Genomic DNA, 25,697 nt, shown 5'->3' with positions numbered 1-25,697 from the left:
CCATGATTTCATCACTGTATTCCAGCCTGGGCGACAGAGCAAGACTCCGTCTCCAAAACAAAACAAAACAAACAAACCAACAACAAAGAAAAAACCTGCAAACTTTTCTTTTGAGATCAGCCAAGCCAAGCTAGACACTTTACAGATGAGAAACTCAGTGAGGGCTGCAGGAGCCAAGAGGGTTGCCCACCTGGACCATAAAACTGAACTAGCGCTAATTTAATGCTCTTTCCATTATTCTAGATCAAGGAGTCAGATCCTTATTCAAGCCCCAGCATTCTGATTTGCCAGATCTGTGAAATTTGGCAAGATTCTTTACATCTATTTAATTAATTTATGTATTTAGAAACAGAGTTTCACTCTTTTGCCCAGGTTAGAGTGCAGTGGCACCATTACAGCTCACTATAATCTTAAAATCCTGGGCTCAAGCGATTCCTTCCCCCTCAGCCTCTCAAGTAGCTAGGACTACAGGTACACCACCACCCGCAGATATATATATATATGTGTGTGTGTGCGTGTATATATATATATATATATACACGCACACACACACAAATATGTAAGTATGTATTTTTTGAGACGGAGTCTCTGTCACCCAGGCTGGAGTGCAGCGGCCACAATCTCAGCTCACCACAACCTCTGCCTCCTGGGTTCAAGCAATTCTCCTGCTTCAGCCTCCTGAGTAGCTGGGATTACAGATGCACACCACTACGCCCAGCTAATTTTTTGTATTTTTAGTAGAGACAGGGTTTCACCATGTTGGCCAGGCTGGTCTCGAACTCCTGACCTCGTAATTTGCCTTCCTCGGCCTCCCAAAGTGCTGGGATTACAGGTGTGAGCCACCCTGCCTGGCCGCCGGCTAATTTTAAAAAAAATTTTTTGAGAGATGGGTTTTGGTCGTTGCCCAGGCTGTCCCCAACCTTCTGGGCTGAGGCGATCTACCTGCCTCGGCCTCCCAAAGTGCTGGGATTATAGGCATGAGCCACCACACCCAGCCTAAAATTAGTTTTACCTGTTTCTTTTCACCTTTTAAAATGTGGCTACTAGAAAAATTAAAAGCACCTATGGGTCTCACTGTGTTAACGTAAGACCCCACCCACCGGGTGGGGTGACTCACACCTGTAATCCCAGCACTTTGGGAGGCCAAGGCAGGCGAATCACGAGGTCAGGAGTTCGGGACCAGCCTGGCCAACATGCTGAAACCCCTACTAAAAATGCATAAATTACGCCGGGAGTGGTGGCATGCGCGCCTGTAGTCACAGCTACTTGGGAGGCTGAGGCAGGGAAAATTGCTTGAACCCAGGAGGTGGAGGCTGCAGTGAGCCGAGACAGCACGACTGCACTACAGCCAGGGTGACAAGAGTGAAACTCTGTCTCAATAAATAAATAAATAAAATGGCTATCCTTACTGGGTAGCTAGGGGTTTGCTGATATGCTGTTCTGGGAATACTGCCAGCAGTTTGGATTTCAGGAGATACCAGAGTACTGCCCCTTTTCTTTTTTTTTTTTTTTTTTTTTTTGAGAGGGAGTCTCGCTCTGTCGCCCAGGCTGGAGTGCAGTGGCGCGATCTCGGCTCACTGCAAGCTCCAACTCCCGGGTTCACGCCATTCTCCTGCCTCAGCCTCCCTAGTAGCTGGGACTACAGGCGCCCGCCACCATGCCTGGCTAATTTTTTGTATTTTTAGTAGAGACGGGGTTTCACCATGTTAACCAGGATGGTCTCCATCTCCTGACCTCCTGATCCGCCGAGGCCTAACCAAAGTGCTGGGATTACAGGCGTGAGCCACCTTGCCTGGCCCAAGCACATGCCATTTCAATGGCCTTGTGCTACACAACTCCCACCCTCCTATTCTCTCTGTTCCAGGCTCTGGCCATATTGGGCTTTTTTTTTTTTTTTTTTTTTTTTTTTTGGAGACGGAGTCCTGCTCTGTTGGCCAGGATGGAGTGCAGTGGCGTGATCTCAGTTCACTGCAACCTCCATCTCCTGGGTTCAAGTGATTCTAGTGCCTCAGCCTCCTGAGTAGCTGGGATTACAGGTGCCAGTCATCACGCACGGCTAATGTTTTGTTTTCAATTAGCAATAATTGCGCCTTGGATAAACCTCATTGGCTATGATACTGCCACTGTGCAAAGCTAATGTTTTGTAGTTTTAGTAGAGACAGGGTTTTACCCTGTTGGTCAGGCTGGTCTCGAACTCTTGACCTCAGGTGATCTGCCCGCCTCAGCCTCCCAAAGTGCTGGGATTACAGGTGTGAGCCACTGGGCCTGGCCCATACTGGCTCTTGACTCTTCCTTGAACCAGCCAGATTTGCTTCTGCCCCAGCACTCTTTGACTTGTACTTTCTGGCCGGCATGATCTTCCCTCAGAGGATGGCTTAGTTCCCTTGCTTACTCCAAGTCCTCATCACCATCTAACACGCTTACGTTTTACTTATTTCTTGCCTGTCTCTCCCCACCATAAGATCCAAGAAGGTTGGGATTTCTGTCATTTTTTTTTGTTCACTGCTATATTCTTGGTGGTGTCCACATGGTAGGTGCTATTTGTTGACTGAACACGTAGGCAAATATTTCCCTGAGTTTGTCACATGTCTGTTTTTGATGTTGTCTGCCATGCAACAATCTTATTTACATACTCATATCTGCTTAAAAAAAATTTTGAGACAGAGTCTCACTCTGTCGCCCAGGCTGGAGTGCAGTGGCGTGATCTTGGCTCACTGCAACCTCCGCCTTCCGGGTTCAAGCGATTCTCCTGCCTCAGCCTCCCAAGCAGCTGGGATTACAGGCGCGCACCACCACGCCCGGCTAATTTTGTATTTTTAGTAGAGACGGGGTTTCACCATGTTGGCCAGATTGGTCCTGAACTCCTGACCTCTGGTGATCCGCCTGCCTTGGTCTCCCAAAGTGCTGGAATTACAGGCGTGAGCCACCGCTCCCGGACTAAAATTTTTTTTAGTAAGGCTCAACTTTTGCTTCCTGCAGAATTAATTTTCTCGTTTATTAAACTGTTTATTATGAAAACCTTCAAACATACAATAGCGTCATTCCATTATTTCTTGACTGGGAATTCCATCAGGGCAGAGGCCTTTGATTTTTCACCGTCTGCCAGGACCTCAGCAACCCCAGGGAATGTTTCCAAAGAATGAATTAATGGCACGAGGGCTTCTCCGGGGCCTGCCTCAAGTCCCTTCGCGGTGCTCAGCACAGTCCTGGGAGCCGTTTGCCGACTCAAGGCGCCTGTCCCGGTTTCTCCCGCCAGGCCCGGCCTTCCCCCGTACACTCACGCGGCCACCTCCAGGCGCGGGTTTGGACAGGGCTTCCAGAATGGGAGGAGCCCTGACTTCCAATTGAACAAAGTTTTCCAGGGAGCCCGTCGGTCCCAACCCCACCCGGGCCAGAGGCCGCCTTACAGACTAGGCCTCTCTGCCGCCGGCGCCGCTCGCGCGCGTTCTCCTCTCTTCAGCCCTCCCTCTTCTTCCCAACCCCCGCTCCCGCCACGGGCTGTGGCGGTTGGTCGTCCCTTTCCCACCCCCTCAGCTAACGAGCGGGCTCTAGGCCCTCTGGGATTGGCTGTGCCTGAGCACATCTTCCCTCAGCGTTTCTGATTGGTCGCTGGACGCGCGGGATGCGAGTCCCCATTGGCTAGGCCAGGGCGCCTGCGCGGCGGGGTTCTCGGTCGCCAGCCATTCCTGAGGAGGACTGCCGGTCGTTCGGACGTCTTGCCTGTCGCTGGAGGAGAGGTCCGGGCTCTCCAGGAAGGTGGCTGCGGCGACAAAATGAAGATATTCGTGGGCAACGTCGACGGGGCGGATACGACTCCGGAGGAGCTGGCAGCCCTCTTTGCGCCCTACGGCACGGTCATGAGCTGCGCCGTCATGAAACAGTTCGCCTTCGTGCACATGCGCGAGAACGCGGGCGCGCTGCGCGCCATCGAAGCCCTGCACGGACACGAGCTGCGGCCGGGGCGCGCGCTCGTGGTGGAGATGTCGCGCCCAAGGCCTCTTAATACTTGGAAGATTTTCGTGGGCAATGTGTCGGCTGCATGCACGAGCCAGGAACTGCGCAGCCTCTTCGAGCGCCGCGGACGCGTCATCGAGTGTGACGTGGTGAAAGGTAACGCGGAGGCGCGCTCGGGGGCGGGGGCGCGCTCGGGGCACTCTGCCTGTTAGCCACGCCCCTTACCCGGGGGTCGGTCACTGCGCGGTTGGGAGGGGTGGGGAAGTGCGCGGGAGCAGGTCGGAGGTGTTGGGGGCGCGTTGGGTAGAGCCACCCTCTTCCCCTGCGGTCCAGGAACCGTCCACCAAGTAGGAGGAAGCGGCTCTGGGTGGGTGCGGCGGCCACTGCGAGGCAAGCTGCGGGGCCGGGGACGCGCCTGAGAGCCTTGCGAGTGTACCGGGGGCGCGCCTTCTCCTGGTCTCCTGGGCCTGGCACCCAGCGGAAATTGGGAAGTGACGGGCACAAGCCGGATCATGAAGCGGGGAAGATTTCTCCACTTCCCCACTTCCTCTCCAGACGTCGGTCAGAGCAAGGGAAGAGGGAAAAGGTGGGGGCTGACGCCCCAAGGCCGCCCTCCTGTTCCCTCCCGATGAATGTGCTCAAGCGGAAGGTAACGGGGCCCTTGGACGTTTCTCGGGCTGGGGTCTTTTAGTCTTGTCTGGCATGGGTCTACTCATGGGCACAGTTACACGTGGGTACGAGAGGGGCCCCTTCCGAATCACTTTGGCCTTTCAATATTAGGTAGGTTAGGCGTGGCAGCTGTGTGCTTTCCTCCTCCCTCAAACTTGGGGTTTTTCTTTGGGCTCGATTTTACATCTGTCAACTGGAAACCCCAGCCTTTTGCATGTGCAAGAAAGCTTGTTTTATGAAGTCCCCTTCTGCGTAGTCTTTACGTGCCAAGCCAGTGCCTTAGGGCAGTGTCATTCTTTTATAAGCTTGGTGACTTTGCAGGGGGGCATACTTTGGCTGAAGGGGTCCTGGGGAGGGATTTATGAGAGGTCTTCATTAAACAGTGGCTAAACACGATTTACTGAATCAGTAGTAGTCATTGCTTGAGTAGTCTAATCCTGAGGGCAGATCCCGGTGCCTTTTCTTCGAGAAAAATGTGTCACCATAATTAAGCCTGACTAGGGACCCAGTTGACTTTTTCATAGCCTGAGTTTTTATCCCTTAAGCTCTTTATCTTTTACATTGGCAAGGTTTGGTGGGACAGCCCTTGTGTATGTGGCCAGTCTCTGCTCCACTTGGGAACAGATCAGAGTTAACTTTGCCCTGTCATTTTGGAAGATGCAGCCTGGGAGTATCTGATGCCCTACTCCTGGTGGGTTCATACCTGCTCATACCCTGTGTGAGAAGTTTCAGGGATAGGAAATAAATGTGGGTGCAAGTGCTTATTTATCCCACCAAGATATTTCATTTGCTGTCCTGGAAAGGCACATGTTTGGGGCCATTCCTAGTCCTTTAAGTGGGGGAAATATAAAGGGTCATAGTGTCCACTACTAGGAACAAGTCCTTGTTCTACATTAATACTGCATTCTATTTTCCTCAACTCAGGTTATACAAGTCCACGACTATCCGGAATCGGGCTTTCCTGCTGGGTGCTCTGAGGCAGGCTGTATGGTGCATGGATTTTTGCTTTGTTTAGAGTAAAAGAGTGGGGGAGGGTCTCAGATTGGGTACTTGTCCAGCAAAAGGATGGGGTATATGAGTCTCATTTGTGAGAGTTTTGTGTTTAATTGACTTACCAAGTTTCTTTTGTGGTTGTTAGGTAGAGTGGCTACTAGGTTGAGAGTCTAGAGTCAAACATCTGAAGGGACAGTCTCCCTGGAACTCAAGCTTCTTGCTTGCTTTCAGGCGGTAGAGAAAGTCAAAAATTTGCCTGAACTTGCTTGGGACCCAACACCAAGTGACAATGCGGATGAAGTGCATAACTGCACATGAATTTTTAGAACTCCTGGCTGACTCCTTGTGAGAGTTAGAGGGAGTTTTGTGCATTTTGTTCCTTTGTAAACATTTGATTAGCAAAAATGCATTGACTTACTCCGGGAGTGGTGGTCAACTATTTGCAGTCATATTGTTGTATAACAGAGCTCCTGACATACTTCGATGTAAGAGACTGGGAAAGATTTGAACATCATATCCTCCATTGATGTCTTTTTATCTGTTTGTGATGACGGAAAGTGAGGGTTGAAAGTTGGGAGTGTAGTAGAAGCGACTGGCTCTCTAAAGAGTGTACTCATTTCTTGTGCTGGGAATGGTCATTTGATTGAGTCTCCATGTGTTGGCTGACAGGGCTTTGAAAAGCACAGAAGCTTGGTGGTGCACCAGACAACCAGCTCTGTTTTATTTCACAGGAAAAAAAAACAACATAGTTGCTTGGTTACTCCAGGAGCTTAGATAGGATTTGTAGAACAGAAATCTCAATAGCAACAGTGGATTGTAACCACTCCACAGCTTCCTCCTATTGGGTGTTCAAAGATGAACAGCTTCCGGAAACGTGTACAGACTTGTGGGGAGATCTGAAAGACAAAAGAGGAAAATATCTTCTCTTCATTTTTGTGAGTGACTGTTTCTTCTTCCTATACAGAGCTCTGTAGTTTCAAGTTTAAGATTTTTTCTTTCTTTTCTTTTTTTTTTTTTTTGAGGCTGGAGTACAGCGGCGTGATCTCGGCTCACTGCAAGCTCCGCCTCCCAGGTTCACGCCATTCTCCTGCCTCAGCCTCTCGAGTAGCTGGGACTACAGGCGCCCGCCACCATGCCTGGCTATTTTTTTGTATTTTTAGTAGAGACGGGGTTTCACCGTGTTAGCCAAGATGGTCTCGATCTCCTGACCTTGTGATCCGCCCGCCTCGGCCTCCCAAAGTGCTGGGATTACAGGCGCGAGCCACCTTGCCTAGCCCTCAAGTTTAAGATTTTTAGTCTTAAGATAGGAGAACTTGTTTTTCTGGATTCACTTAACTTTGTTGCTGGAGGACTTGTGATGTCACCAGACCATTTGGAGATCTCTATAAAACGTTACTTGATAGTCCCAATGCAGTGATTTCCTTCAGAGTTTCCTTGAATTAGATCTGTGGGCAAGAAGGTTCCTGGAATTTTTCAGATCTCTGGTTTTAATGGTCTTAGGAGTACTTGGGTGTTAGGGCATCTTTAATCTAGCTAGGTCTGTGCTTTGCACTTACTGTGATGGGGCTTATCACTACTGGATGCAGTTGAGTTAGCTGGGCAACCTATTCACACTTTCCCCTCCAATGTCAGGCTTAGAAACTTCCTGATATAATTTGGTTATAATTGTATCAGATGGATTTTTAAATTTTGTATTTATTTTTATATTATTTATATATTTATTATTTTTTTTTTTGAGACAGAGTCTCGTTCTGTTGCCCAGGCTGGAGTGCAGTGGTGAGATCTTGGCTCACTGCAACCTCCGCCTCCTGGGTTCAAGCAATTCTGCTGCCTCAGCCTCTCAAGTAGCTGGGTCTACAGGCCACCACACCTGGCTAATTTTTGAATTTTTAATAGAGACAGGGTTTCACTATGTTGGCCAGGTTGGTCTTGAACTCCTGACCTCAGGTGATCTGCCTGCCTCGGCCTCCCAAAGTTGGGATTACAGATGTGAGCCACCATGCCTGGCTTGGATTTTTAAATTTTTTGATCAGTTATAAAACTCATTTGGATAGTCATTTGAATCATACATGTGAAATCTCAATTTTCAAATTTCACCACTTGGTCTGAATAAAACCCAGCTAAGGAGGGAAATGGGATACAATGGGATATCCAGATGCTCTTGTAAGCCCATGGAAGTTTTTGTCTCATTCTAGTGTCAGGAATTTGTGGATAGAATAATCAGGACTATTAGAATTGTTCCTTAATATTCCCTCAGAATGTCTGGAGGCCCCTCCCCGCAACAAGTGCCTATGAGCTCCAGCAACTGTGCTTGCTCTTCACTTTGGGCCTTTCTGCTTGCCATCTCCAGGTGGTTTTGTCATTCCTGAGGATTACCTCAGCCTCTGGTTTTATTTTTATTTTTTATTTAAACATTTTTAAAAATATTTATTCATTGTTTAGGGTCTCGCTTAGTTGCTCAGGCCAGAGTGCAGTGGCGTGATTGTGGCTCACTGTAGTGTTGACCTCCTGAGCTCAAGCCATCCTTCCACCTCAGTCTCCCTAAGTATTAGGGTTACAGGAGGGAGCCACCATGCCTGGCCCAGCCTCTGCTTTTAAAGAGCTCTTAGGCCACATGCTGGTTGTTTTTTTTTTTTTTTTAAGCTTACTCTATCTAAAGTGGAGATGAAGGATCACAGGACAACTTTAGTGCCTTGTGGCTAGGCCAAAGGAAACACGTAGCTTTTCACAGGTGGTAGATAAGGTTCTGGCCATGGGAGTGTTGAGGACAGAGTTGTGATAATTCATTTTGTTCTTTTTTTTTTTTTTTTTTTTTGAGACAGAGTTTCATCCTTTTTGCCCAGGCTGGAGTACAGTGGCACGATCTTGGCTCACTGCAACCTCCGCCTCCCAGGTTAAAGTGATTCTCCTGCCTCAGCCTCTTGAGTAGCTGGGATTACAGGCACATGCCACCACGGCCGGCTTATTTAATATTTTTAGTAAAGATGGTGTTTCACCTTGTTGGTCAGGCTGGTCTTGAACTCCTGACCTCAGGTGGTCCGCCTGCCTCGGCCTCCCCAAAGTGCTGGGATTATGGTGTGAGCCACTGCGCCTGGTCTCATTGTGTTATTTTATCATCTGTGCCAGCTTCTAAGTTTGCATGGCATTGTGTTTTGCTTGAGATGAAAGATAATATTCTATAGGGAAATAAATCTCTGGTTATTTCTAGGTTTGAATAATCATAATTCCTTATTCTGTAGCTGTTCATATCTTACAAGGCACTTTTGTCTTTTCTCTTGAACCTCTTAACTTTGAGGTAGATAGGATAGATGTGTGGGAGGAAATAAATGGTAAGTTTCTTTTTATTTTTTTGAGACAGAGTTTTGCGCTTGTCACCCAGGCTGGAGTGCAGTGGCATGATCTTGGCTCACTGCAACCTCCCTTCTTTTTCTTCCGTGTTCAAGTGATTCTCCTCCTTCAGCCTCTGGAGTAGCTGGGATTACAGGTGCCAGCCACCACGCCCGGGTAATTTTTGTATTTTTAGTAGAGACGTGGTGTCACCATGTTGGCCAGGCTGGTCTCGAATTCCTGACCTCAGGTGATCCACCTACCTGGGCTTCCTAAAGTTTTGGGATTACATGTGCGAGCCACCGTGCTTGGCCAGTTTCTTTTCTTTTTTTCTTTTTTCTTTTTTGAAATGGAGTCTTGCTGTGTCACCCAGACTGGAGTACGGTGGTGCCATTTTGGCTCACTGCAACCTCCACCTCCCAGGTTCAAGTGATTCTCCTGCCCCAGAGCCTCCCGAGTAGCTGGAATTATAGGTGTGCACCACCACACCTAGCTAATTTTTGTATTTTTAGTAGAGACAGGGTTTCACCATGTTGGTCAGGCTGATCTTGAACTCCTGATCTCAGGTGATCTGCCTGCCTTGGCCTCCCAAAGCCCTGGCATGAGCCCCTGTACCTGCCTAAATGGTAAGTTTCCTAAGATCTTATAACAAGTCAGTGATACCTGGGTCTGGAACTGAGACCGTTGAATTCCTAATTAAGGATCCCTTTTGTGCTATGCCACACTTCTGACTTGTACTTATTGATTGTATTTTTTTCCCCATTATCCTAAGTTTTGTGTCATTGTCTTCAAATCCAGGGAAATGACTTGTTCTGTAGGAGCAGCCAGATAAGGCATCCCAGTACGAAAGTTTCTAAAAATGAGGACCCTTGTTTGGAGGTTACTAAGAATGTTTCTTGTCTTAGTATTGTCATCTAGGTAGCTCTTTGTTTCTTAAACTGATGTGACAGATAGCATCCCGGTACTTGGATGCTGTCTAAGAGTAGCCACAGGTCGAGAATGGAGCTAAGCTTGGAGCCTTATTTCCTAGGGGCAGGATTCTCTCCTACAGATTCTGCTTGTGCTTTGTGAGTGTGGACATGAGAATTTCTTTCCATTCCTTCATTCCCTGAAGTTTCCTCCTTCTGTGTGGTAGATACTTTGATACTGTGTGGTAGATAACTTTGAGACCAGCAACCTGTCTTCTCCTACCACAGCTTATTCAGATCATAATGAGAGCTGCAGGGGTAACCTGCTTAGCAAAGTCTGTTAGCTGCAGTAATTGCAGCTTCATGCCTTATAGGTGAGAAACAAGATTTTTCTGGTAAGCAGTCTGCTCTGTGAACAGAAGCCCAAGGTGTAAGGTATACCTCTGTCCCTTAAAGAGGAAACAGTGGAGGATGCAATGTGGTCTGGGACAGGGGGATTGGGCATGAACTCAGCCAGTAGGCTTAGTTTCTATTCCCATACCTCATTGGCTTACACAGGGTCCATCTTCTCTGCTTCTAAGCCTAAATTTTTAGTCATATTACACAGTCCTGCCTTATACCTTGACTTCTCAGGGATAGATTGTGTAGCAAAGGGGCATTGCAAGAGCTGTGATTCTGGTCCTGACTCTAACACACTTCTAGTGGGGCAAGCCATATAAAAACTCTGAGCATGTATGTGTGTCCACCTGTTAAATGGAGGTAATGATTCTTTGCCCTGCCTACCTCACAGGATTGTGAGGCCCAAATGAGGTCCTCCTGTACCTAAGAGTGCCTTGAAAACTTGGGAAGTACTGTGAAAAAGCGGAGAGATCATATTGGAATGTTGTGAACTGCTTGCTTGTTGCAGTCTGACTCTCTTGCCTTAATTGGACATGGGCTGAGAGATGGGTCATACCAAAACATGAGTGGTCATTTCCAGTTTTTGAGAGTTAGGCCTCAAAAGTGAGCTAGGCCTCAAAGCTGTTTGGTGAGCTTGGGTTGAGAACACTGAAGAACTGAGTGATCTAGGAACCCTTTCTGCATTTTGTTCTGCTGGTTTGTACTTACAGGAGATGTGAAGATTTTTATCCTGTGTTGCAGTTCATCTTTGCTTCTTCTTCTCTTACCAGGAAGTTGGGTGAGGTGGCAGGGTTTGTAAAGGGGAGAATGGGAAGAAGGCTGTAGGCAAAGATGACTGCTTGGGACAGTCAGAAGCTTTGTTATATGGGAGCTACGTTTTATGACATACTCCTGGAGAGGAGGGTTTGGAGGCCTTGGAGGTAGCTGGCAACAGCTGGGTGCTGTTGTGTGTCCAATTTGGGACCCATCAGGTAGCATGCCCTGCCCCCCTAATTGCTAACCCTCTGTCTGCTGCTTTATCAGACTACGCGTTTGTTCACATGGAGAAGGAAGCAGATGCCAAAGCCGCAATCGCGCAGCTCAACGGCAAAGAAGTGAAGGGCAAGCGCATCAACGTGGAACTCTCCACCAAGGGTCAGAAGAAGGGGCCTGGCCTGGCTGTCCAGTCTGGGGACAAGACCAAGAAACCAGGGGCTGGGGATACGGCCTTCCCTGGAACTGGTGGCTTCTCTGCCACCTTCGACTACCAGCAGGCTTTTGGCAACAGCACTGGTGGCTTTGATGGGCAAGCCCGTCAGCCCACACCACCCTTCTTTGGTCGCGACCGCAGCCCTCTGCGCCGTTCACCTCCCCGAGCCTCTTATGTGGCTCCTCTGACGGCCCAGCCAGCTACCTACCGGGCCCAGCCGTCAGTGTCACTGGGAGCTGCCTACAGGGCCCAGCCTTCCGCCTCTTTGGGTGTTGGCTATCGGACTCAGCCCATGACAGCCCAGGCAGCCTCTTACCGCGCTCAGCCCTCTGTCTCCCTTGGGGCACCATACAGGGGCCAGCTGGCTAGTCCTAGCTCCCAGTCTGCTGCAGCTTCTTCACTCGGCCCATATGGTGGAGCCCAGCCCTCAGCCTCGGCCCTTTCCTCCTATGGGGGTCAGGCAGCTGCGGCTTCTTCGCTCAACTCCTACGGGGCTCAGGGTTCCTCCCTTGCCTCCTATGGTAACCAGCCATCCTCTTACGGCGCCCAGGCTGCCTCTTCCTATGGGGTTCGTGCAGCTGCTTCTTCCTACAACACCCAGGGAGCAGCTTCCTCCTTAGGCTCCTACGGGGCTCAGGCAGCCTCCTATGGGGCCCAGTCTGCAGCCTCCTCACTAGCTTATGGAGCCCAGGCAGCTTCATATAATGCCCAGCCCTCGGCCTCTTACAATGCTCAGTCTGCCCCATATGCTGCACAGCAGGCTGCTTCCTACTCTTCCCAACCTGCTGCCTATGTGGCACAGCCAGCCACAGCTGCTGCCTATGCCAGCCAGCCAGCAGCCTACGCCGCACAAGCCACTACCCCAATGGCTGGCTCCTATGGGGCCCAGCCGGTTGTCCAGACCCAGCTGAATAGTTACGGGGCCCAAGCATCAATGGGCCTCTCAGGCTCCTATGGGGCTCAGTCGGCTGCTGCGGCCACTGGCTCCTATGGTGCCGCAGCAGCCTACGGGGCCCAACCTTCTGCCACCCTGGCAGCTCCTTACCGCACTCAGTCGTCAGCCTCATTGGCTGCTTCCTATGCTGCCCAGCAGCATCCCCAGGCTGCTGCCTCCTACCGCGGCCAGCCAGGCAATGCCTACGATGGGGCAGGTCAGCCGTCTGCAGCCTACCTGTCCATGTCCCAGGGGGCCGTTGCCAACGCCAACAGCACCCCGCCGCCCTATGAGCGTACCCGCCTCTCCCCACCCCGGGCCAGCTACGACGATCCCTACAAAAAGGCTGTCGCCATGTCGAAAAGGTACTGTATGCCCGCCCGCCTCTGCCCCCAGCTGGGGCTTAGGGCAAGGGGCTGAGGTTGGCATGGGAGGGAAACTGGAGGCATCGGCCCCTCCCTCGGTCTTCTCTTCTCTATTTCTGTGGGATGTCCAGAGGCCGAGGGGAGCAGTGTCTATGAACTTTTCTGGTCACCAGGGTTCAGGTGGAGCATAGTGCTCAGCCTGGGGTGGTACCTGCTAGTCAGGCCAGGCACAGTGTCACCTGTCTAGGCTAGCCCAAGTGTCATTGGAGCTACTGCCTGCAGGACCGTGGCCCATATCCTTTCCCACTGTCTCAAGGATCCTTAAGCCTATTACGTGGTTGTCCTGGCTGTGGCAGGGATGTGGGTTAAAGAGTAGTCCCTTTGGCATTCACTGGCTAAAGGCAAGTTTATGAGGTGCGTCCACTCTGGGAAGTTGGGGACCTTGCTTTCATCCGCCGTTCTGTTGATAAACAACCAAGGTCTTTCTCTGCAGGGCCCAGGGGCGGAGATAGTTTGTTGTGGTGTGGGAATGTAGACCAAAATCCACCTTGGCTAGTTCAGAGGGGAGGACTTCAGTGGAGGGTTTGATTTCCCACTGAGTTGAAGCCAGGCTTGATTTTTTTTGGCCTGGATAGGGTGATGAGTCTTCTGACAAAAGGAGACCAATCTCTTGGAGACCAATGTGATCACACCCTCCCTGTCCCCATTGGCATCTCCCCAATGCCCACCTGGAGTCCTCCCCTCAATTGTCTCATTCACCAACTGTCTTCTTCTCTCGACTAGGTATGGTTCCGACCGGCGTTTAGCCGAGCTCTCTGATTACCGCCGTTTATCAGAGTCGCAGCTTTCGTTCCGCCGCTCGCCGACAAAGTCCTCGCTGGATTACCGTCGCCTGCCCGATGCCCATTCCGATTACGCACGCTATTCGGGCTCCTATAATGATTACCTGCGGGCGGCTCAGATGCACTCTGGGTACCAGCGCCGCATGTAGGGCCATCCTGGGATGGGGCACCACAGGGAGGGAGGGAGAAAAGAGGTGGGTAGGGTTACAGATCCAGGTTATAACTACTCTGGCCCATACCTTTCCTGGTTGCGGTTTTTCATCCCCTCTACCATGTGGGCCTTCCCCAGGAGATGATCCTTTTGAGTGTTCGGCAGTAACCTACTTTGTTCCTTCGCCTCAGCAGCAAATCTTGCTACTGGCTCTAGATCTGCGGTTTCCCCTCTACCCTGCCTCCCGTCTCCCCAGAATGGGAATTTCTTTTATGTTTTTATTTTTTTCCTGGCTCCCTTTTATTTTTGTGCGCGATATTTAAGGTCGTCTGGATGGGGAAGCAACCTGCAGCTGAGGTCGCCGGCGCCTTTTTCTTTTTAGATGGGAAGGAGGCCAGGAAGGGGTTAGCTTAACCATTTCCTATGCGCCAAGCTGTGCCAGCAGTCCAGGGTACCCTGACTGTCCCTCTGTAGACTGTTGAGACTGAGTTCCTGTTGGGACAGTCAGTTGGTATGCATCCAAGTCCCTGCTGACCACTAATGTTCTAGCTGATGGTGAGCGGCACAGTCCCACTTCCCCATCTCCCCAAGTAGGTGGTGTTAGAAAACCTTAATTTTTTTTCCCTTTTGTATGGACTACAAATAAAACTTGGGGCAATTTGCAGTTTGGAAACCTGGTTGTCATTGTCTTGATTGCATTCAGTGTCAAAGGAGCCAATTTGACATCCAGGAAGACATGATAGCTAAAGGGAAGGCAGTCAGAGAACCCAGGACTGGTGAGGAAAGGGGTTTGAATGTGGGAATTAGAAGGATTGCCCTGTGGCCCAGAAGGATTTAGCTCATCGTCGTCCTGCTAGCCTGCCATCTTTCAGACTTTCCAGGGCAGGTGGCCTGGTCCTCAGCCCTCAACTTGAGTTAGTCACACCAAAATGCAGTAAATAATGCCCATTTTCCTCTGCCTGTGCTTGACCATTGTCACTGACTTTTCTCCAGTTTAGGAATAACCTGTGTTCCAATGGGATGGTTCTGGGGTTTGGCCTCTCAGGAAGTGGGGAAGGGGCTGCCGTGGTATTTACAGGCTAGTAGATCCTTTAGGCAGTAGGCTCGAATGAGTGCTGTGGCTGGGACCCAGAAAGGAACCAGTAGTGGAGTGGGGGTAATGGCATTGCCTGATACTGCCCTATGGTTGGAATAAGGAAGGGCAGAGAAAACTTAAAGCAGGTATGGGGCATTCTGGCCATAGAGCTCGTATTTTGCCTGTTGAGCTGTACCATGGAGCATCCTCCTGTGTCCTGCCAACCCCTGCCATTATAGTCACCGGAGACTCCTTTGCCTATCCCTATCTGTTAGGGTTTTCAGATGTCCTCTCGCTGGGTTTATATTTGAAGGTATAGAATCTGGGAAGGGGTGGGGTGCAAGCTTAACCAAATAGGGATGCTAGGGTTGGGTGGGGAATTGAGGACTCTTTCTATGCTTTTATTGTAGGGCTGGGGATTGAGGATCTGGGCAAAAAATATGACATTTCCAACCAGGGACAAAATGGAGGCTTGGGCTTAATGATGGGTAAATGGAAGACTGGTTGAGTGGGATGATAATGGGAGAACTTACTGATGCTCCTTTGGGAAAAGGGGCTTTAAAGACTCGATTTGGGAGCCTACTGGGGCAAGGCGACTTTGGGGAGGTGTACGTGTCAGTCAAGTGGAGGTCAGGTGGGTTATCTTCTGCCTCCTTCACTGGCTTCATGTGAACTTGCCTGTGACAGAATATCTTGCCCTAGATGTCCTCTTCCCTTTTGCCATGGTGCAAAAGCATTCGATCTTATGACCGTGAGTTCTTACTTGTGGATGCTAACTGGGGTAATCTCAGGGAGTACTGGGGCCATGGCTCTTTCCCTTGCTTCTCTTTCTGCTCACTGCTTTGCTTTCAGGTGCTTAGCTGCTCCTTTTTATTTCTTTGCAGGACTGGGAAAGAATGGGAGGAGGATTTTGATAAGTTTCTTGTTCTCTGCGTGGTGATGGGGTGTGAGGGCCAAGTTAATAAGCCTACCTTTGGTTATTACCCTGGAAAATTGAGGGTTGATGGTAGGGTTATGATTGTGGCCTGTGTATTTGCAATTTTTCTTTGTCAGTGTGGCTTTCTGTCGTCTTCCTTTTTCTCCAGTGAGGGTTCTGCCACTGTCTCAACCCTTGGTTCCTGCAAAAAACAGCTAAATATGCTCTCAGGGCCAGTGGTGATGTTCTCTGTCGCAGCCCCAGCTCTTGAAAGTGACCTGGCCCAGATGAGCTCTGCCTGCTTGTCATCTTTAGGTCCTGCTGCCCCTGCTGCCTCAGCCCTCAGGCTCCTAACTGCTCAAGCTAGAAGGAGCTACAAAGCCAAATCATTTGTCATTTTTCTCTTGCAGATTGTTTTAAAATCTCCCTCCCCTCTTTTATTTTAATTATGCCACCTGTGTTACTCCTATAGCCTGCTTCTTTGCTTTGTGGATTGCTGATTTCAAGTTCTATAACTTGGGGAAAGTTGGGTTGAGTGAATGGGAGGACAGACATTGAATGTGTGTTTTGGAAAAATGGACTCTCTATCTTCAGATTATTCAACTTCCCCACCTATCACGTCTACAACTTGGCCTTCATTGGAGAAGTTTTAGTTGGCTTATTCCTGGAACAAGACCATCTAGAGGCTTTTAGCCTTGTCAGCCTGCCCTCTTCTGAGGTTTGGACCTTGTTTTAAATTGTGTGCATGATGGGCTTGAGACCGTCTCGTAATGGAGGTAATGGGACTATCACTGAGGGGTTCAGCCTATCCAGGTAGGCTACCGTTCTAGTCATACCCATCACTTAAATTCTGCCACAGTCTGCACAGACGGTTGGTCCTCCAGGCATATTGTCCTACTAAGCCAAATAGGTGGACATCATGGGATGGATGAGGCCATCATGAAAACAGATTTACTGGATGTATGGACCTCGTATACTATGTAACAGATGGAAAACTGAATTTTACAATCTATAGGTACCTTTGGAAGGTCATAAAGGGTCAAAGTCTATAGTTTTCCAGAAAATAATTCTTAAAGCTGGGTTTCTTGTCTAGATTTAAATCATATGTATCTGTCTGTAGTGCTTCAAATGTGGCCAGGTGTGATAGCTCACACCTGTAATTCCCAGCGCTTTGGGAAGCTGAGGCAGGAGGATTGCTAGAGGCCAGGATTTTGAGACCAGCTTTGGCAATACAGTGAGACCTTGTCTCTACCAAAAAAAAAAAAAAAAAATGCCAGCTGTGGTGGCATGCACCTGTAGTCCTAGCCACTTGAGAGGCTGAAGCAAGAGGATTGCTTGAACTCAGGAGTTGGAGGTTATAGTGAACTATGGTCATGCCACTGCACTTCAGCCTGTATGACACAGCAAGACCCTGTCTCAGATAAATAAACAAACAAACAAATGCCTTGCTCAGCTAGCTGAGGCAGGCTTTGGGCTGACCTTGAGGGATTTATTGTCTGGGAGGCAGGACCTACCTCAGTGAGCGAGTTTATATGAATAATTATTGATAGGCAAATGGTAGGTAAGGAGGGAGAAGATGTGGCAGTAATCCCAGGTAGTTAAATTTTTTGGAGAAATGATTTGATTTAAAAACCGACTTGGGGCAGGTGTCATGGCTCACGTTTGTAATCCTAGCACTTTGGGAGGCTGGGGTGTTCGGATCCTTTTGAGTCCAGGAGTTCAAGACCAGCCTGGGCTACATGGGTAAACTTCATCTCTACAAAAAATAAAAAACTAGCCGGCCGTGGTGGTACATACCAGTAGTGCCTGTAGTCCAGCTGAGGCTGGAGGATCTCTTGAGGCTGGAGGATCTCTTGAGCCTGGGAGGTGGAGTTTGCAGTGAGCTAAGATCATGCCACTGCACTCCAGCCTGGGCAAGAGTGAAACCCCGTCTGAGAAAAACATAAAAGCAACAACAAAAAAGTAAACTGACTTGGTATAGACAAGAGTGACTGTTGTCTCTTTAATCAGTTTAAGTTTTTTTTAATTTTTTTTTTTTTAAAGAGGGTCTCACTATGTTGCCTAGGCTACACTTGAACACATGGCTCAAGTGATCTTCCTACCTCAGGCTCCCAAGTAGCTGGGACTACAGGAGGTTTCCTGAATTTGAATCCTGGCTCTCCCTCTTCTTGGCTGTGTGATCTTGGACATACTAGGAACGCTGCCTCTGTTTTGTTACCTATAAAATGAGGATAATAACTAACTACAATAAATTAAATATATTAATACAACAAACTAAATTTATATTAGTGTAGCCAACACAATTATATTAATCTTCATAGCAACTCACATGCGTTAGCTATTTCTTTTTTTAAGATGGAGTCTTGCTCTTGTTGCCCAGGCAGGAGTACAGTGGCGTGATTTCAGCTCACTGCAGCCTCTGCCTCCTGGGTTCAAGTGATTCTCCTGCCTCAGCCTCTTGAGTAGATGGGATTACAGGCGCCCGCTACCATGCCCAGCTAATTTTTGTATTTTTAGTAGAGACAGGATTTCACTATGTTGGCCAGGCTGGTCTTGAACTCCTGACCTCAGGTGATCCACTTGCCTTGGCCTCCCAAAGTGCTGGGATTGCAGGTGTGAGCCACCATGCTCTGCCAACATTAGCTATTTCTTTTTTTTTTTTTTTGAGACGGAGTCTTGCTCTGTCGCCCAGGCTGGAGTGCAGTGGTGCGATGTCTGCTCACTACAAGCTCCGCCTCCCAGGTTCATGCCATTCTCCTGCCTCAGCCTCCCGAGTAGCTGGGACTACAGGTGCCCGCCACCTCGCCTGGCTAATTTTTGTATTTTTGGTAGAGATGGGGTTTCACCGTGTTAGCTAGGATGGTCTCGATCTCCTGACCTCGTGATCCGCCCGCCTTGGCCTCCCAAAGTGCTGGGATTACAGGCGTGAGCCACTGCGCCCGGCCAACATTAGCTATTTCTAAACCTATGTTGGAAATGTGGGAGTTGAGGCTGTTGGTTAAGTGACTATTCTTTTTTTTTTTTTTTTGATACGGAGTCTTGTATCACTCAGGGAGGAGTGCAGTGGTGTGATACTGGCTCACTGCAACCTCCTCCTGGGTTCAAGCAATTCTGCCTCAGCCTCCTGAGTAGCTAGGACTACAGGGATGCACCACTACACCCAGCTAATTTTTCTCTTTTTAGTAGAGATGGGGTTTTACCATATTGGCCAGGCTGGTCTCGAACTCCTGACCTCAAATGATCCTCCCACTCAGCCTCTCAGAGTGCTGGGATTACGGGTGTGAGCCACCATGCCTGGCCATTCTTAAGATCAAATGGCTACAAAGTTGGTGGCTCAAGGAACTGAACCAGACATTGGAACCATCTAGGGCTTTGTTTATAATCGTTATGCTATACGTCTGTTGGGAGAGCCAAATGAGAACATGTGACACATGTATATAGTCACTTCTCATGAAATGTTAGCCATCTCATATAAATGAGTTAGAACATTCTGGGGACACTGGGATGGCCTAGTAGAGCAGCACACAGCTGATCCAAAGATTTTGGATATAGGTGTGAGTGCAGCACATACTTTTAATAGTGAAGGCAGTGAATATTTTAATTAGCGGTACCTAGAAGTGATTTGGCTACTGTACCACATCAATTTTGGCCACCTCCAGTCTCTAGCAATACTATTTTGTGTCCTGGGAGCAATTCTTGTGGATAGGGAGAAGAAAGGTTATTCATAGTGTAGGGGACTTTCAAAGACATTAAGGAAGGCCAAGAGGTTGTCATTGGCTGTAGGATTGGAGGCCTAGGAAGCCTTCTGCCTGATTCGCATTGAACGTCCTTGGAGAATACTGGATTTTTAGTTTGCACTCTTAGCAGAACTGTAACTCATTTCTGGACCAGGAGCCAGAGTTATTTATTAGATGTATAAGTTATATTAAGATGTTTAAGTTACATACTTGTCCTTGAGCCTGTAAAACTCAGATTGGACTGGGCATGGTGGCTCACGCCTGTAATCCCAGCACTTTGGGAGGCTGAGGCAGGCAGATCACCTGAGGTCAGGAGTGCAAGACCAGCCTGGCCAACATGGTGAAACCCTATCTGTACTAAAAATACAAAAAATTAGCCAGGCATGGTGGCGTGTGCCTGTAATCCCAGCTGCTCGGGAGGCTGAGGCATAAGAATCGCTTGAACCTGGGAGGCAGAGGTTGCAGTGAGCCAAGATTGAGGCGCTGTACTCCAGCCTGGGCGGCAGAGTGAGACTGCATCTTAAAAAAAGAAAAAAAAACTCATACAGATTGCATTTTTATGTCTAAGTAGTTTTCACTGTCACCAGTGTTTACCCCTAAATTTGTATTTGTCCCTCATTTCCAAGAGTCTCATCTCTTATTTCTCAGTTATATTTCTGTGTACACTGCCCTTTTTATTGAAGATTGGCAGCCAGATTACATATTTATTCTTGGCTCTGAAAAAATGTCAGCTTTCTAGATGACTGGACAAGTCACTTTACCTCTGAGGAGCTTGGTAGCCTAGTCAGCAAATTAAGAATCACCAAAATAGCATCTAACGTATTCCAGACAAGGTGCTTTTATTTACTTATTTTAATTTTTTCAGATGGCCTCTCTGGTTGCTGAGGCTGGATGGAGTGCAGTGGCATGATCTTGGCTCACTGCAGCCTCTGCCTCCTGAGCTCAGGTGATTTTCCCACCTCAGCCTCCCAAGTGGCTGGAACTACAGGTGTGCACCACCACACCCAGCTAAGTTTTTTGTATTTTTAATAGAGACGGTTTCTCCATGTTGCCCAGGCTGGCCTTGAACTCCACCCACCTTGACGTCCCAAAGTGCCGGGATTACAGGCATGAGACACCGTGCCCTACCAACAAGATGGTTTTAAAACATCCCTTTTGCCAGGTATGGTGGCTAACGCCTGTAATTCCAGCACTTTGGGAGGCTGAGGCGGGTGGATCACCAGAGGTCTGGAGTTCGACACCAGCCTGGCCAGCATGGCAAAACCTCTCTTTTACTAAATATACAAAATTAGCCAGGCGTGGTGGCGCATGCCTGTAATTTCAGCTACTTAGGAGGCTGAGGCAGGAGAATCCCTTGAATCCCGGAGGTAGAGGTTTTCTGTGAGCCGAGGTAGTGCCATTGCACTCCAGCCTGGGCAACAAGTGCAAAACTCCTTCTCAAATAAATAAATAAAACATCTCTTTTGATGTCATTCTTTGTAGTTGAGCTGGTAAGGCAGAGGATTTGGATCAGATCTCTTTAATTGGCCTTTATTTATTTATTTATTTATTTTTTTGAGACAGAGTTTTGCTCTTGTTGCCCAGGCTGGAGTGTAGTGGTGTGATCTCGGCTCACTGCAACTTACACCTCCTGGGTTCAAATGATTCTCCCTGACTCAGACTCCCTAGTAGCTGGGATTACAGGCATGCGCCACCACGCCCGGCTAATTTTGTTTTTTTTTTTTTTTTTTTTTTTTGAGATGGAGTCTCGCTGTCGCCCAGGCTGGAATGCAGTGGCGCGATCTCGGCTCACTGCAGGCTCTGCCCCCCGGGGTTCACGCCATTCTCCTGCTTCAGCCTCCCGAGTAGCTGGGACTACAGGCGCCCGCCACCTCGCCCGGCTAATTTTTTGTATTTTTAGTAGAGACGGGGTTTCACCATGTTAGCCAAGGATAGTCTCGATCTCCTGACCTCGTGATCCGCCCACCTCGGCCTCCCAAAGTGCTGGGATTACAGGTGTGAGCCACCACACCCGGCCTTTTTTTTTTTTTTTTTTTTTTTTTTTTTTTAGTAGAGACGAGGTTTCTCCATGTTGGTCAGGCTGGTCCCGAACTCCCGACCTCAGGTGATCTGCCCATCTCGGCCTCCCAAAGTGATGGGATTACAGGCATGAGCCACTGCGCCCAGACTAATTGGCCTTTTAGTTAAAAATTTTTTTTTTTTTTTAAGGGGTAAGCATTAAGTTCCTGTAGTACTCAGTAAAATACAGGTAGGTGTATATCAGTATGAAGACACTTGAACTACAAACTTCTCTACCTAAAGCTTCATTTTGTTCCAGTTGTCAAAGTGGTGATCAAAATCTGTTAGCTTGGGTTACCTCTGGCTGTTGGGTACCTGCTTTTCTGTTTGAGGAAGACTGGAACATGTACTAGGTGATGAGTAAAGGTGTATGTTTTCAGTACTGATAAGTGTCCAGGTTTTTAACCTGATAGTGACTGAAGATCCGAAGTCATTTCCCTCCTTTTGGCTATCAAGAAGTTAACTCATACATTCATTCATTTACTTGTTAACTTAGTCAACAAATATTTGAGGGTCTTACCATGTGCCAAGTACAGTTCTAACACTGAGGATATAATATAGAATTAATAATACGCTTTTTTAGAATAAGTATAGGATTTCAAGTGGTAGTAAGTATTCAGAAAGACAACATGGAGTCATAGGATAGAGTTCCAAGGTTAGGGTTGGGGTGGGTGATGTTTTTAGATTGGTGGCCAGTGTAAGAACCTGAATAAAGAATATTCTAGTCTAAATGAGCTTGGGATAAGGCCAGTATGTCTGAAGGGAGCACAGTTGGTGGTCAAGGGCGGTGGTTGTTAGAAACATATTGGGAAATTCCGGCAAGAACCAGATTGGGGTAAGGTCTTACGGTGCAAGGAGAGGAGTTTGAATTTCTTTCTTTTTTTTTTTTTTGAGATGGAGTTTCGCTCTTGTAGCCCAGGCTGGAGTGCAGTGGCGCGATTTGTAGCCCAGGCTGGAGTGCAATGGGGCGATCTCGGCTCACAGCAACCTCCGCCTCCCGGGTTCAAGCCATTTTCCTGCCTCAGGCTTCGGAGTAGCTGGGATTACAGGCATGCGCCACCACGTCCGGCTAATTTTGTATTTTTAGTAGAGACAGGGTTTCTCCATGTTGGTCAGGCTGGTATCGAACTCTGGACCTCAGGTAATCCACCTGCCTCAGCCTCCCAAAGTGCTGGGATTACAGGCGTGAGCCTGGCCACTTGAATTTATTTCAGTTGCCTTAAAAAAAAAAAAAAAAAAACGAGGCCAGACGCGGTGGCTCACGCCTGTAATCTCAACACTTTGGGAGGCCAAGGTGGGCGGATCATGAGGTCAGGAGACCAGCCTGACCAACATGGTGAAACTCCGTCTCTACTAAAAATACAAAAATTAGCCAGCTGTGGAAGTCTGCGCCTGTAATTCCAGCTACTTGGGAGGCCGAGGCAGGAGAATCGCTTGAACCTGGGAGGCCGAGATTGCACCACTGCACTCCAGCCTTGGCGACAGAGTGAGACTCCATGTCAAAAAAAAAAAAATTAAAGCCAAGTCTGGGCATGTAATCTCAGGCCTGTAATCTCAACACTTTTGAGAGGCTGAGGTGGGAGGATTATTTTTGCGCCCAGGAGTTCAAGACCAGCCTGAGCAACATACAGACCTCATCTCCCAAAAATTAAAAAAAAGTTAGCCATGTGTGGTAGCACACACCTGTAATCCCAGCTACTTGGGAGGCAGAGACAGGAGAAACACTTGAGCCCGGGAGATCAAGGCTTTAGTGACCTGTGATTGTGACACCGCACTCCAGCCTGGGTGACAGCATGACTTGGTCTCTTAAAAAAAAAAAGCAGGAAATTTATTGGCTATTATCCAGCCTTTTTTCTAAATTAAACCACCCCAAGTATTATTCTCATCATCCTTGCTTATTATATGTTACAATTGCCATAGTTTTGTGGGTTTTGTTTGTTTTTGAGACGGAGTCTCACTCTGTTGCCCAGGCTGGAGTGCAGTGGCGTGATCTCAGCTCACTGCAACCTCCGCCCCCAGGGTTCAAGCAATTCTCCTGCCTCAGCCTTCCTGGTAACTGGGATTACAGGCGCGTGCCACCATGCCTGGTTAATTTTTTTGTATTTTTAGTAGAGACAGGGTTTCACCATGTTGGACAGGCTGGTTTCGAACTCCTAACCTCAGGTGATCTGCCCACCTCGGCCTCCCAAAGTGCTGGGATTACAGGCGTGAGCCACCGTGCCTGGCCGAGAGGATTGCTTTTGAGCGCAGGCATTTCAGACCAGTCTGGGCAACAAAGAGTTTGTCTCTATAATAAATTAAAAAAATAGCGAGGCCTGGTGGCAGACACCTGTAGTCCCAGCTACTTGGGAGGCTGAGGAGTTCCAGGCTGCAATGAGCTATGGATAGTGCCACTGTACTCCAGTCTGGGTGACATTGCAAGAACTGTCTCAAAAAAAGGCAGGGAGATTATTTAATGTGGTTCATTCAGGATGAGCTTGTAGTAAAATGTTACATAGCTAACTAGACCTAGTTGGGTTTCAGAGGTCAAATCAAGTAATTAGGTTTTGGGCTGCATGCAGAGGTGGTTAGTAGTTTTGATGTCTGCACACTGGGCTTGAACTGTGATCCTGAGATTTATGTTCCCAGTCTCCTTCAATCTGGAGAGATTATTACTTACAATGAGTTGATCCTTGTTATACTTTGGTATTTTGGAAGGAAGTTTTATCGCCAAACATGTTGAGACAAGAGATCTAACTGAAGGAGATGAGAGGATTTCTATACCATATGCGTTACCTTCTAATGCTGGCCACCTCTGAAGGGCACGTGGCAGCTGAGACGAAATTGATTTTCTTCATCACTGATCCCGTGGCCTTTACACAGGCTCAGAGGTGCATCAGAATCCACAATGAAGTGGACAAGATTAGTGACCAACACATCTGTAAATGTTATATTTTCTTTTTTTAGTTCCCTACCTTTTTCTACCCTAGGATAAATTATTGACCACTTTTCTGCAGTCAGATTCCTGAATCATGTTGGGTTTTTTTTTTTAGTTTCACTCTTGTCCAGGCCAGAGTGCACTGGCACAGTCTTGCCTCACTGCAACCTCTGCCTCCCGGGTTCAAGCGATTCTCCTGCCTCAGCCTCCTGAGTAGCAGGGATTACAGGGGCCTGCCACCATGTTCGGCTAATTTTTGTATTTTTAGTAGAGATGGGTTTCACCATGTTGGCTAGGCTGGTCTTGAACTCCTGACCTCAGGTGATCCGCCCGCCTCGGCTTCCCAGAGTGCTGGGATTACAGGCGTGAGCCACCGCACCCGGCCCTCGTGTTGGGTTTTAAAACCCACTTTTTTTTTTTTCCCCCCTCAAACTCTGACTTCACCTTTCTCTTTATGAAACCTTTCTCTTTTTGGGGCGGGGGTGGTGGTGAAGAAGCTGCTTTGGATGGTGGTGTGTGGTACTTGTGTCATCTTCACTCCTGATGATCCCTTTCCTCATAAACTCTGCACTGCTTTTAGCCTGTTTTGTTCGTGTTATAAGTTCTTCCATCCAGTCCCTGCACTCCACCTTTTAACCCTTTTCAAAAGCTGCTTTGCAAAGGGTCTTGACTAAAGTTGCTTGCTTAATGAATATGAAGCAGCCTAAGGATTAGAGAAAACGAGGCAGCAGCTGGACCCTCTGGAGAATGTTACTTTGTATTTTGTTTACAGCTGGTTGTGACTAAGCTCTTTCCTCTAAAGTCGGTTCTAGGGGATTAAAACAGCTCTGGCTGATGGCGCCCAATAAAATAAAACAAAAAAACCTTTGCTGCTCCAGTTTTTTCTCAGGGTGGGGTCGGGGTATACTTTCAATCTCCATGGTCACAGAAAGGTTTCTTCATCGCGGACCCTGGGAGGCTGGTTCCCAGAGGGAACTTGTCCTCAGCGTCTCCTGGACAGTGCAACCTCCTGCCGGGCCTACTTCTGGAAGGCCATTACAGAGGTCATTTCACCACCTGTGAGAGGTTTGATTTTGGGGGAGCTCCGGGACTCTCAAGGCTACAGTGTGGACTACTGGCCCAAGGAGAAGGTTGGTTTCCTGAGGTGGTGGTGGGTGGGTGGGGTGGTGGGGGTCTTCGTTGTTTTTCTTCCCTGGCATGTGCCTGCATAAGCTATTTCCACAGAGTCCTGGCCGCGAGGGGGGTGGTGCTTGGGAGGTTAGA

General features: G+C 48.5%; 1 protein-coding gene and 1 pseudogene across 2 annotated transcripts; one reads left to right on the top strand and one right to left on the bottom strand.

The window, feature by feature from the left end:
• Window positions 1–2,008: 2,008 nt before the first annotated feature.
• Window positions 2,009–2,135, bottom strand: LOC112135695 (U4 spliceosomal RNA; annotated as a pseudogene).
• Window positions 2,136–2,962: 827 nt separating this feature from the next.
• On the top strand, window positions 2,963–14,403 carry RBM14 (RNA binding motif protein 14). Of its 2 annotated transcripts, NM_001131891.2 has the most exon segments (3): window positions 3,683–4,110; window positions 11,274–12,738; window positions 13,522–14,403. In NM_001131891.2, coding segments are annotated over 3 exon segments (2,010 nt in total). In that variant the 5' UTR covers window positions 3,683–3,773; the 3' UTR covers window positions 13,730–14,403.
• The last annotated feature ends 11,294 nt before the right edge of the window (window positions 14,404–25,697 follow it).

This window comes from Pongo abelii, chromosome 9 (genome assembly GCF_028885655.2).
Source record: "Pongo abelii isolate AG06213 chromosome 9, NHGRI_mPonAbe1-v2.0_pri, whole genome shotgun sequence".
NCBI classification, from domain to species: Eukaryota; Metazoa; Chordata; class Mammalia; order Primates; family Hominidae; genus Pongo; species Pongo abelii.
This window is presented reverse-complemented; position numbering and strand designations above follow the sequence as displayed.